Source organism: Lepisosteus platostomus, chromosome 1, assembly GCF_059453375.1.
Source record: "Lepisosteus platostomus isolate fLepPlt1 chromosome 1, fLepPlt1.hap1, whole genome shotgun sequence".
NCBI classification, from domain to species: Eukaryota; Metazoa; Chordata; class Actinopteri; order Semionotiformes; family Lepisosteidae; genus Lepisosteus; species Lepisosteus platostomus.
Window position 1 is genome coordinate 40,635,679 of NC_142611.1, and position 13,994 is coordinate 40,649,672.

Here is a 13,994-nt window from a genome sequence, read left to right on the forward strand (position 1 = left end):
ACAAAGCTGTAATGTGGAAGTATTCCTTAACAAAGTAACGTGGAAGTGTAAACTTTTTTAATACACATATTCATCTTTGTATGAATACTGATATTTGTTGTTTTTCTGGAATTGCTTAAAATATGTACAATATGTTTAGAAACTGGGAACAAAAAAATTACATACATTCAGAAAACCAGGACAAGATGACATAAATCAAATTACCACATATATAGAATATTTAAATTATTACATTAATTCAAAAACAGCTATAAGCATGGTAACTCAAAATTTAAAAAGCACATTTGCAATGGTACATCTCATTTAGTTAAATAGTGAGGGTTTGCATGGCACTACAAGGTCAGAACCTGGTCTTCCTGGTTCGCCAGTTTCCTAGTCTGGTGATATAATCCAAAGTATTTGCATCAACTTGTATATGGATGTGTTAAGTGGGGAAACGCATTTTCATTTGTGGACTAATCTTGTACAAGATGTTAATCTTAAAACAAATTAAGATTGAAAGTGATTCTTCCTGAGTATCCAAAGTCTGACTTTTTTCAAAATCTGTTGTCTAATAGCAAATGAATGGGAAAGACAGGACTTGACATGTACAGTAAATGAGCCATGCAAGGGTCTAAATACAGATTTTTATGATGGTTTTGCAGAAGAGTCCCCAACATAATTGCCGTGGCCATGCACAAAAAACATTTACAAAAGAGAACCTCACTAGGAAGAAAGATGGTACATTTAGTTCCTCTTTGATGAATATGTTCATAAGTTATCTTTGACTTTGTAATTTATACTTCTGGATCATTTTTAGCCATTTTTTGTTTTCCACTACAAGACATGTAAGGTAATTCAGGTTGCACATGATCAGCAGAAAGAATAATGGTATTTATTGATCCATTAATTTATTAATTAATTAACTGCTGTTTGTTAAAAAATATTTTCTTCATGAATGAAAAAAATGTGCTGATATAAATTGAAACAACTCAGACATACCTTGTGTACAACAGAAAAAATATTAATTCATGTGCAGGTTTTTGAAGATATAATTTATTGTCACCTTAAATACAAATTTCTGACCCTCGTGAAAACAGCCTTTAGAAAGTGATTAGAAAGAAATCTCCAAAAGATACAACATATTTTAAAGTTCTTTGAATCATTAATACTGAAAATATACAGTATCATGTGCACTTATGCAAATTATTCTGAATAACTGTTGTTGATTTTTTAAAATAAATTAATGAGACTTTCTGGAAATATTGGTATAAATTATAGAACTTTACTTTGGATACTAATTTCTCAAGTTGTGACTGAGTGTCTGATACTTAATAAACTTTCTGTTCATTTAATGTAGTCCTACTACCCGATAAATTTAAATCTGTTATGAATGACAGTGTGTTGAATGCAAAAAAAAGTTCACATTTTCAGTGAGAGGTGCCTTTGAGAAAATAAAAGCAATCTGTTAATGGGAAAAACCTATAAAATTAGGCACACATAGTCTGATTAATTAATTAGAATTAAGAGGGAGTGACATTTCATGTGAAGCAAAGAGGCTGTCAAGATAGACATACTTGGAATTATACACTCAAAGTATTACTTCACATGCGGTTACCTCTCTAGAGGAGTGGTCTCATTAGTAAAGGACTGGGTTGTTTACAGGACTGTGGGAATGGAGGACTACAGAGTGTTGAGAAATTACACCTTAGGCTACACTGAGGGGAATCATAGTTTCCTTGACAGACAGGCTGCATAGTGGTTCATTTGGTAGTTAATTTGCCTAGCTCATTGGGGTTGAAGTGCACTGTCGAGAACAGGGTTGGCCAGCTGAAGTAGGAATGACTGGAGGCTTTTGCACCTAAAATAGTAGGACTTTACTTGACAAGGTAGAAGTGTAGACTCTCCCCACAGCTGTGAGAGGAGTCTAGAGACACAGGTCCTTAGTCCTCCCATTGCATTACTATCAGCAAACTGACTTGTTGTCTTGGAGACAGTATAAAATAAGAAAGAGACAAAACAACAAACTGGCTGCTGCTTTGACAGAGGTGCGAGTGTTTGTTACATAGTGGCGTTCTTGGCTAGACAAGATCAGTCAGGATAGTCAGTGATCAGAAGAATTACTGGTTGTCAGTGAAGCTATAGTGCTGGGTCTCACAGAGCAAATATGAATACTCTATTGTCTGAGAAACAAAACATAAATCAATGCTATGTTCTACCAGGTCAATATTAGTATTGTGCCCATTAGCACTGAAATTAAAAAGATTCCTGGGCATATTGCAGTATACAGTATATCAAGAAAGCTATGAAAATTAAATCCACATTGGCTCAAATGTATCTGATAAAGTGATAAACAGTGACATTATACTGTTCAGGAACATTTTCAGCATGTTTCTGCTGTGGGTGAGGGTCTTCAAATTTTAAAAAGTTACTGAGTTGCTACATTTCTGAAAGCCTTACAGGGTGCTTTTGTTGCCTTTACAATCTTTCACTGCAAAATGGAATGTGAAACTGGCTTCCAGCCAGGGACCTATGCAATCTTTTGCTTCTTCTCTCAAACATCCATTTTAAAAATTATTTACATTCAAAAGTATTTAAGACTGTTGTCTGCACCACATTAAAAGCATGAACCATTTAAGATGAACACTAAAGAATGGACTATATGTATTAAAACTATGACATACAGTACCTGCTTGAAGAATATAATACACTAGAGAAGGAGATCAAGGAATTGATAGCTGCCAGACAATTGAAGAACTGGCAAAAGCAGCATTCATAGAGATACAAGTAATACATTTATTCAATGCTGAAAAGAGAAGAGAGAAAACACAACAGGCTCCACAGCCGAAACATTGTGTTTTCTCTCTTTTCTTCTCACCATGGAATAAACGTATTACTTTTTCCTTTGCAGACTATGTATGCTGACGCGGCTACCCACCTGAACCATTCATAGAGATATGCAACCTGAATTGTCAGAGAAAAATCAATGAGGTACTGAGTGGTATTGGACTCAATGAGGTACTGAGTGGTATTGGTATTTCCAATACCATTTTACCAACCCTACATAAAATCACTTTGTTATACAATATGCAGTTTCTTGCAAAAATACTCCAGTCAAGTTATTATGTGACTTGGAGAAGAGAGCTGGTTACTTCAGAGATAATTTAGGTGTGTAAAAGCCATGGGGTGAATACTTATGCATTCATTTATTTTCTGTATTTTTAATTTGAATTTAGTAAAATGTCTGGTTTTTGTTTTCACTTTGACATTATAGAGTACTTTGTGTTGATGAGTGGCAAAAATTCTTAGTTAAATACATCATGGTTCCATGCTGTAACCAATAAAATGTGAAGAAGTCCAAGATTGGGGGGAGAACTTTTGCAAGGCACTGTATTTTCTTTACTCCACCCTGAAATTCAAATATCACTTCAGATACCTGCAGTGCGATCAAAAATGCAAAAAGAAACTGTTTTTTTGCTGGAGAATTTTTATTTCATGAACCGTTCATCTGAGATATGCATCAAAGACCCTGAGCTAACAACAGCATTCAGACTCCCTGCAGCTGAGGTAGTTAATATTGTCTACAGATGTGAGAGGAAACTACCAAAACACCCAGTTGTTGTATATGATAGGACAAATAATGTTGTCATAAACTGTAGATTTTCCATCTTCAACGATTTGAAAAGCAATTCAAGATCATGACAAAAGCAACGGTCTTCTCAGGAATTCCACCTTCACCTTGAAAAGATGAACAAGTGCAAATGTTTGTCATCCAAACATGTTCCTGAAGACATTGGGCACTGAAGAACATTTCAGCTTATCGACGCACTAGAAATGTTTCTATGGCAAAACGTATCTATACAGACCAGATGGAATACTGTACTTGTAATGATTTGGGCACTAGTTAGGAAATTCAAAATGCATTTAAACTAGAATGTAAGGAGGTAGAATCCAAATAAAAACTACAAGGAAGATACACAGGCTATGTTGGAAAATGAATTCAAAAGAAAAATGAAAGATCAAACTACCTGTGACAGAGCCACCATCTTGGCTCAAAATTGAAGCCCAGAGGAGAGAAGAGAGATAACAGAAGTTTTTAAACACTTGATTACAAAAGAAGTGGATCCTGTTAAAGAAAGGGGACTGTAACAGGACAGCCAGGATGGGACTGTAGAAACAGGGTTAAACTGCCAGGGGGTGGCATTGAGACGATCCCAGGAATACATTCCTCAGGGAATTGGCTGCACCTGGGGACAACAATTGTCATAAAAGCACTTACTGTATAAAGGATACAGAGATTGTGTAGCCAGACTCTCACAGTCACTCCAGACAGAAAGATAGTACGATCTCAGGGTGAAATCCTTCGGGAAAAATTTGAAAAAGTTTACAAATATTCAGTTAGGGGTAAATTCAAGGTCAAGACTTACAGTTTAGTAATTAGTAGCAGCCTTTATTGTTTCATTGATTGTCATCGTGCTGGTAAAAAAGAAGGTGGGTGAAAATGGGCTGGCCTAAACTAGATTGACTGGGTGACGGATTTCCATTGCTACTTGTTCTGAAGTGGAGTTAAATGTGTGTATTAAAGGTGACAGGGCAGGGTAAGGAAGAGCTAGCATGGAGTGGTTTGCCTGGCTGTTTAATCTCCCATATTAAAGCTGGTTTCATATATAGTCCCTGCTATGCTACCATCAAAAAGAGATCAGCTACAGGTGCATTAATATACCTGTACTTAATTGCAAGCTCAGATAAAAAGGGTGTAAGAAAGGTTAAGGAAGAAAAAAGCAATATTTCAATTACAATAACAACAGGCTTGCTTTGGTATTATAACAGCAAACAAGAGATGAAGTAAAATTTGTACAGGAATATAATAGGAAGATTCTAGACAATGAAAAGGAAATGTTGACATTAAATATTTAAATATTTAACTCATGTGATTATCACTTCAAAGAATTCTCAAAGAGGATGAGGGTCTATATTAAATAGTATTATCATGAAAGATAAAGCGTGCAGGTACTAGAAACACTTAAGATGAACAAGTATCCTGGACTTCAAGGTATTATACCAACTGTACTTAAGGAAACACAAGATGCTATCCATAAGTCATTAATTAAACTCTTAAAAGAGACACTCAGGACAGTGGTACTATCCATTGACTGGGAAAATGCTAGTGTGTAGTTAAGAGGATTAAACATACTTTAGAAGAAGCTGCAATGGAAAGTCATTCAGATATAATTTATGACTGGGCAAACCCTGACGGTTCTAAATTAATGCAGGCAAGTGCAAAGTATTCCTGTACATGCAGTTACCAGGAAACTATATAGGATAGAAATGCTGAGTTTGAAGAAATTACTTGTGAGAAAGATTTAGGGGTTAATGCTGACACATCATTTACATCTAGACAATATGGGGAAGCAATCAAAAGACAAGTATTGTTAGGATATATAGTTAAAAGTGTAGAGTTTAAATCAATGGTCATTTGTTAAACTGTGCAGTTAACTAATAAATGTCACGGGTGTTGGAAGGGCAAGCCGTGGAATGGCCAGGAGAGCAATAAAGACCCTATGCATAGCAGTAAAAGGGGGCAACACGGAGGTTAGCCCAGGCTCAGGGGGTCAGACGATGTCAGAATAGAAAGTTCCTGCAAAAGGCTGGAAGATTTAGACACAGTTTGGATGTAATTTCTGGATGTATGGATGTATTTTCTCTGGGTTCCTTTCACCCTCTCCAATGTGCAGATTAAAATCCATTTTCCTCAAACCATCACTCCTCTTGGCCATCATGACAAGTTGGAGAACTCCCTGCACTCACAGTCACTGCTTCTTTTGTCGTCTGACTCTTGTTCAGTCACCATCCAGTCGAAGCCAGCTTTCGTACACATGAATTTCAGATTTCAGAACCAGCCATTGACATTAGGAATGCAAATTTTGATAAACTATTATAAGTGCCAACTTATTTAAAAGTTCCCTTCAAATTTATCAATCCCTGCTCCTGGACTGCTTTGACAGATGCAGAAACTGAGGCTGAGGTGTGCAAATTTTTATCTGTATCTCTTGACATGCAGTACTGCTCCAATTTTACACTTTTGACACTCACTTTGTCATTCAACTGTATGATTGTTCATTGGGACATCTTGAGTCTGTATTGCAGTATGCAGCCTGTAGAATGTTCACTTGGAATTTAAATATCATAGTGAACAGAGCTATGAACAATTGTTGTGCTGTGTAGCTGTCCCATATCTTTCAAAAGCTTCTGTTTTTTGACATTGGCATTTATTTAATGCTCTATGTTGTATATGTACTGCACAAACATCTACTGTGATCCTCCAGAGGAAGGATAGAAAACTCCTCTACCCAAAAGTCTAAGCTGCATGGGCAGCACACGGTCCTGAAATTTCCTACCATTTTATGGAAATTAAAAAGAAATGTTCTGTGGTTTTAGTAACATACGTACATGTTCACCTATACTGTTTAAGCTGCACATACAGTATTAAATGATTTAGTCCTTTGAATGTTATTGAATCCTGTACTCACTTTTATCATGTAGAAATAATTAACTGGGACGTTGTTTTATTACAGCACATACATATATATATATAGTACAATGGGTATTTCTTTAAAAGAAAGTGGATTGCTATAAATCATGGGTATGAATTTATAAAATTTCTAATGAGCTCTTTGCCCTTTTCTCACTGCTAGTTGGCAGCATTCCCCAAAAGACTTTCTAATCTGCTCATTGCTAGTACTGAAAGTTAGCAACTTCATACAAAGGTCTCTGTCTAATTAATATGCATGTACTGCATATTCTGCTCATGGTATATATATATACTGTATATACACCCATTTATATGTGTGCTAACCAATGTTGTTCTTTTTTAAAAAAATACAGGAAACACTCTTGTATCCGATAATAATGCATCCAGAAAATTCAAGCAACCAGAAAAACTCAAAGGATTTATTATGTATGAAATGTCATAACATTAAATTAAAAAAAAAATAATACTTTATTGTCACCTGTTGACAACCCTGACAAGGTGGATCCTGATGTGCTAAAGTACAATTGCGCAAAATGTAGTGTTACAAATTGTTAAGTGTTAAGGGTTTTTTTTTTAAAATTTCATGTTCAGTGTTATAAAATTAAAAGTTAAGTTATATTTAATTGTGCATGATTACTTTTTTATGAAACTGAAGCTTCGTCAGGGGATGGTGAGAACCATTTTTTTTTTTACAATTTACATTACCTTATTACAGTATATTACATGACCTCATTTCAACTTTTGATAATTGTGGTGTTTTCATAATAATAATTTTGCTTTAGGCTAGGTGTTATTGCATGTCAGTTTGATGTAATCTCATCTATCTGAAAAATCCTTATATCCCGATTCCTGTTCACTCTGTTTCTTCCATACTGTATACAGTATGGTGGAGTTTACTGTCTACAAGTACTTACACATAGAAAATATATTTTCTCTTGTTAGACCATGTACTGAATTTCAAGGGAAAATTGTTTTTTTTTTTTTTTTAAACTCACCTTATACATAATTTATTTTCCAAATTAATTTTTCATGGACTATTTAACAATTAGCTAAAATGAAACCACAGCTCTTTATAACTGTGAGAAGCAATAAGGTATCCAATGTACTTGTTTTGAATACAGAATCTTTTAGTTTATTATACAAAAAAATACTAAAAAGAAGAGATCAATTATTTAAAAAGTCAATATGGAATATTATACCTTAAACCTCCTTGAAACAGATCAGTTATTTATTTTCACTCCTATAGTATTCATTTAAAGGTCTCAGCAAATATTACCAAATAGGCTTTTCTTTTATGGGATTTTTATTTCATTGTTGAAATTGCACTTGGTGTCAGAAATGCAGTTTTACTGGTATATTAATTGGTAAAATGATAGACTTATGGAGTTCCCATACAATCCCCGACAAAGCATGTACTGAAAAAACTGAAATTGCCTATGGTTGTCACTGATCATAAGTATGCAGAGCATGTTCCCCTGTTTTGTTTTCCCATGGCACTGGGAAAGAAGCCAATTTGATCTTTTTAAGATGTTTCTGTGGCCTCAATCTTTAAAAGTAATTCCTAAGATCTCGATTATTTGTACCAAGGAGGTGAAAGATATTACCTTCAAGGGGTAACACACATACTTTATTCACACATCCCAAAATGCCACTTTAGTTTGGTGTCCTTGAAGGAAACAAATGCACTTTAATTATCTTTATACTTGCAGTTCCTGAACTTATCTAGAAGTATTAGTTTCTTTATCATAATATAAAAAGGTTGCAAATGAGAAGAGACCCATCTTGCTTGCTTGTTTGTTCAGCAGCTAAGTGAATCTAAAATTTTGTTCAGCAGAGTATTAAAACAGCCCTGAGTTTTTGTCTCAATTACCTGGCTGAGAAGTTTGTTTTCATGACATTTAAAATAAATAAATAAGTTTCAAAATATTTTTTTTCCATTTCCAATTTTGATCCACTGCTCTTGTTTCACTTCTGAGTGTAAAACCAGATCCTTGGTTTGACCCCATCTATATTTCTTAAGATTTTATACAGTATACTTGACTTAATCTCCTATCAGTCATACACTGTAGAGACTTTAGTGTTCTAAAGCTGTCCATGTACGTCAATACTCTGAGTTGAGAAATCATTCTTATTATTAAACTCTTATTAAACTCTTTCTAAGGTTATCCTTTCTATTGTTTTATAACAGACTAGATGACCAAATGGCCACCTCTAATTTGTAACCTTTCTTATGTTCTGTATAGTACATTGCATAGCATAAAACACTACTACCAATACTTATCAGTGTTAAATATAATTTACCAAATACTGCTCAGTGATGTTGCCAAGTCATGTTCTAATTCTTACCCCTGTTTCTGTGTTTTATATTCAAACTAAACTAGAATACTAATTATATAACACTCTAAATATTTGAGAAAGATCAGGAATAGCAAAGGGTTAATAAACAATTACCTGTGGCACACCACCACTTACATCTGCCCAATAGTAGGTTGTGTGCCTTGAAATAATGCATTGCTTTTTGTTCATTTACCACAGGATTCATAATGCTTTTAATAAAAAGGATCAGCTTTTTTAAGAGTAATCTTATGAAATTGTTTCTGGAAATAAAAATGGTTAATGTCATATTCATTAGTATAACCTAACATTCTTGTTGCTTATTTTAAAAAATAATGCCCTTTAAAATATTTTCCCTTTCTAAATACCCTTGGCTGTCTCATAATGTACTTTTTTGAAGTATTCCTCTAATTTAGCTACAATTTAAATTAAATTTACTTACTTGTTATGCATTTAAGACAAATAGGTCTATCATTTCCTGGATCAGTTTTGTCCTCCTTTTTATGAATACGTTTCACATTTATAAGTCACATTATAAAACCTTAGGTGCTACTCCTATTGTAAATGAAATATACTAGCTAGGGGTCTAAGAATAACATCACTCACTTCCTTTCACATGACTGGGACACTACCACTGAGAACTGATGATTTATTGATTTTAAACAATGCTAGTCCCTGTAGAACCTGAAAGTCATTTATGCTAAAATTACCCCAAACTTCTGGAACTCTTTCTATAACATGGGGTATGTTATCAATGTCTTCTGTTATAAAACCTTGAGTTTTCATTAACTCAGAGTTACGACTCAGATTCATAATGTATTGGTTATGTCTTTATCATCTTCTATTATTAATCGCTTAGTATAAATTACTGATTTTTTTACAGCTCTTTTTCTGTTGTAGGACTGGACAAAACACTTAGCTTTATTTTTTTAGCCTTTTAAGGAATATTTGTTATGCTTAGTATATCCAAGTGTTACCATATGTAAACTATCACACAAAGCAAATTAAACTCCCAAAACAATATAATCAGCATGCAAGTAAATATAAAACTGTACACCTTAAAATGGGCTACATTGAAAACAGGTTTTACAGATTTATTTTAATGCTGTAGTTTTATGAGATACACAATATTTTATTTTATGGTTATTTTGTAGTTGTCTAGTGGTTTGAAAAACATTTTCTCTGGTTCAGTAAAATTTGTGTGATGCACTTAGTATGGGTGTGTTGTATTATAACCTTGGTTATCTTTTCAAAGAGTTTAAAAACAGGTTTGAGCTTGTGCACTTGCAAATGATTATTATTATAAGTGTCATGCCGGTAACAGCTCAGCTGCCAAAATGTAAGACTTCTCATCTGTGGGGTTTCCCATTAAGCCTGAGTTTCTAAAAATGGTGATGGCATTCTAGATAAAATGCTCCTTGAGTAGAACTGAAATAAAAAAATAAATGATATACAGTATGTTAAATACCTTCATTATTAGTGATACATCAATATACAGTATTTACAGACAAATAAGAGACTGATAAGAGAAAGTATTTCAGTTAGTTTCCTGAATATATGCTAAATACAAATATTTTTCATTGTGACACTTAATAAATATAACAAAATATGTGTATAGAAATAAGAATGATTTAAAATGTACTAATGAACAGCTCCAATTACAAAGTTTGAAATAGAATATTCATGTTACCTGCTTACTTTAGTTGTGTATTGCTATAAGTGTACAGTAGTCCATGCTCTATGTTTTCACAATATTAGAATCTTCTGAATATTCTCTCAAGCAGGTGTAACGAATATGACCCTGCGTATAACAGGGATCTCAGTCGCCCGGGCTGAGGGAGTTCTCTTTTAGCTCAGCTGGCAAGTTCCCTGTTGCGTGACACCAGAGACCCGGGTTCGCGCCCAGGCAGAGAGGGACTAACTTGCAGGGCAGGAGCGGCAAGGACGGAAACCCTAAGAATTGTTACTCAGGGTTGTAATGCAAGTTTGCGCTGACCACTGATAGAAACAGAAACTGTGGTTAATGTTACTTATTTGTTAAAACATAAGGATATAGAACTGGAGAAGTGTAGCAATTCTTAACAAAGTTGTTTCTGAGAAAACAAATATTTCATCATCAGCCACAAAGATTAGGGTCCTGCGGTGTAACTGTGTCTGAGACCCCTGTGTTTGAGGGACAGAAACAACAATACCACACACTTTTGAGATATCATGTGGCCAAACTCAGAACAGTAACACCATGAGTTATGGCTAATTGTACAGTATGTACAGTGTCTTTATTAGGGGGCTGCCTGATTTTATTTAATGATTAATTCTGGGACCCAAATTGGTTAACTATAGACAACTTAAAGTACAAGAACTGTTTGTTATGGTTCGGTTTATTTTTATTCAAAGTTGAGTTTACACTTTTGTTTAGATTTTCAATAGACAATCACAGGTAAAAAAATCAGGACAGCAACTGTGTGTGACTTGAACTAAAATGTTTCCGCATTGTTGTTCCTTATATTTATTTTGTTTTGCAGGAGTCCCACTGGAATTTCCTTTTTGGATTTATTATGCTTCCTGCTTTAGTTCAGCTCTTTGTACTGCCTTTTCTTCCCGAGAGCCCTCGGTACCTGCTGATGGAGAAGCAAGATTCTATTGGAGCAAAGAAAGGTACTTTGTTTGAGCAACCTTGTTCTAAAAGTGGAGATGGAAATGAGTTTACTATAAGTAACTAAGACACAGCTAAGTTGCAACTAATATGCTTTAGTAGCTTAAAATACATGATCTAGACAAAATCAAAATTAAGTTATCATTTATAAGTTAAGTTAACAATAAAGTTGTTCATTCTTCTTGTGGCAGTTTCAGGAAAAAATAAAAAAAATCAAGATGTTGTTTTGTGGTATGGGCTGGCAGGGTGGCATAGTGGTTAGTATTGCTTATTTTCAGTGCCTGGGCCCTGGGTACAATACCTGGGATGCTATCTGTGTGGAGTTTGTATCTTTTGCCCAGACTGGCAGAAAAATACATGATAGAAGTAAGACCAACAAAAAGTTATCAAATCCACTCATACCCCGGAACATTTGGTATACGAGTTTTCGTAAAACCAAACACAAAGAATCTGTACCTTGTAATTCGTTACAAAAACGAAATTTCGCTAATCCGTTTGAAAGTGACCAATTTTGGCCGAGAACCTTCAGCAAGCATTTGAATTCGGCGCCAGTGAACAGCTGCTTGTTTCTGCGCTGGTGACAGGCATTGTGGTTAAGCTTGTCCTCTCATTTTCAAAGAGGTTTTTTGTGTTTGTTTTGTAGTTGCAGTTCTAAAGAAAAGAAAAAGATTCTTTAGCCTTAATAGTCAACAACAGTATTTACATCCTTCTAACCAATCGCTTGGATAACGATCTATTACAAATTAAATATAAGAATAAAAAATGTAAATATGATATCATTAATTATTTTACAGCTATAGTTGGCTTATTTGAGTAGAACTGCGTAGTTCACTAAGCTTGCTATAATGCTATAAATCACGAAATCCGTGATCCGAAGTTGTTGTCGAGCCAATATTCAAATCCGGGAACGATAGTGAACAAAGGTAGTTTACAGAAGACCTGGAAACAAAGATCTTCTTGGGAAACCAATACTGAACACTAGAAACCTAGTGAAGAGTGTTTAAGTAGTCTGATTCTGGGGAGGTGTGGTAAAGAGTGGAAGCTGGAGATTGGTTAATTAATTGTGCCTTATTAAATTGACCCCGGTGGGGTTAGGGTTAGGGCGAACCCTAACCCTAACCCTTGATCTCGTGACACCGTTCAAAACTAAAATGATTTACTTCTTCAACCCTTTCTTTTTTCAGAGTCTTGGAATTTATCTGGTCACTTCTCTCTGAACTATTTCCAGAGCAGCAATATATACAGAATATATTTTTTGTAATGTGGTGACCATATACAGTATATATAATATTCTAAATAGGAACTGGCATATTCATTGTAAAAACACCCCATCCTTTTATTTCTAAATCATTAACTGTACAGTATATTGTTACATTCTGTCTCCCTTATTATTACTTCCACATTTAAGTATATAATAGACAAAAAAGTGGCAACATAACCATCTATTGTGCTTGTGTTTTTCATCTTCTTCGAAGTCAGTTTTTCCCATTTTATGTTAGAAGTTTATACTTTTGCCTGCTAGCTGTAAATCTCTGCAGTTGTCCACATTACTTGTCATCAGCCAGACATCTGCCCAGTCTTCTATCTAACCTTTTTTATTTCCCTTTGTGGGCACTGTAGTGTTTGCTAAACCTCCTAATTTAGTATAATCTGCAAACATCTTAACTATATGAGAATGTATATGATTGATATCAATTAGGAAGATTAGTAGTCCTAACAGAGCTATGGTAGCTCAGATAGCAAAGGCGTCTAACTTCTGACTGGAAGGTTCTGGGTTCAATCCCAGGGAGGGGCAAGTGATGGCATCCAAGTCTTCAGACTACTTTATGGTCTGAAAAGTGACCCACCTGCCTAGTAGTCCTCATAGAGTTGTGTGTGGTATATGAGTATTCATACTGTTTCTTTCTATTAACCAGTTTTAAATGTTAATTTGCATTTGCATTTTTAGAATGATAGCAGAACATGCCAGTAGTGTGAACATTATCTGAACTGTTTAAATAGTCAGTCTAAGAATAAAAATATTATAGATATAAGAATGAAAGAATCAAGTATTATGAATAAGGACATTCAAAGATATGTATTACAATTAATGTAATTTTATATTTTTTAATGAATGTAAACTCTGTTCTTAAATGTAATAAATATTTTATTTTACATGGTTTTATTCTTCTTCATATATTCATACAGAGGTTCTAGTAGGGAGCATGTGTAGGATGCAAAGGAACAGGTAAATGTCCGTTCCATGCTGTATGAATATAGGAAAAACCTATTTCTATATTCATACAGGATGCATATAAATAAGTTTCTATTGTGTTTAAACACACAGCACATCTGTTTTATATATGAGCTCTCACATTCCAAAGTTTTTCCATTCACAAAAATACAAAGAAAATTATTTTGAGGACTTTTGCATTACCTGTAAGTCTAAGAAGAAATAAACAATAGACCTATGAATAATGACATACTGAAAGCAGAGTGGACAAATTATCAAACACA

General features: G+C 34.4%; 1 protein-coding gene across 4 annotated transcripts in view; it reads left to right on the forward strand.

The window, feature by feature from the left end:
- slc2a9l2 (solute carrier family 2 member 9, like 2) overlaps nt 1–13,994 on the forward strand; it is a 299,312-nt gene that overhangs the window by 120,265 nt on the left and 165,053 nt on the right. For all 4 annotated transcript variants that reach the window (XM_088628586.1, XM_088628577.1, XM_088628568.1 and 1 more), the window contains one exon: nt 11,368–11,500. In XM_088628586.1, coding sequence (XP_088484712.1) covers nt 11,368–11,500 — 133 coding nt within the window. The remainder of the gene's footprint in view (nt 1–11,367; nt 11,501–13,994) is intronic.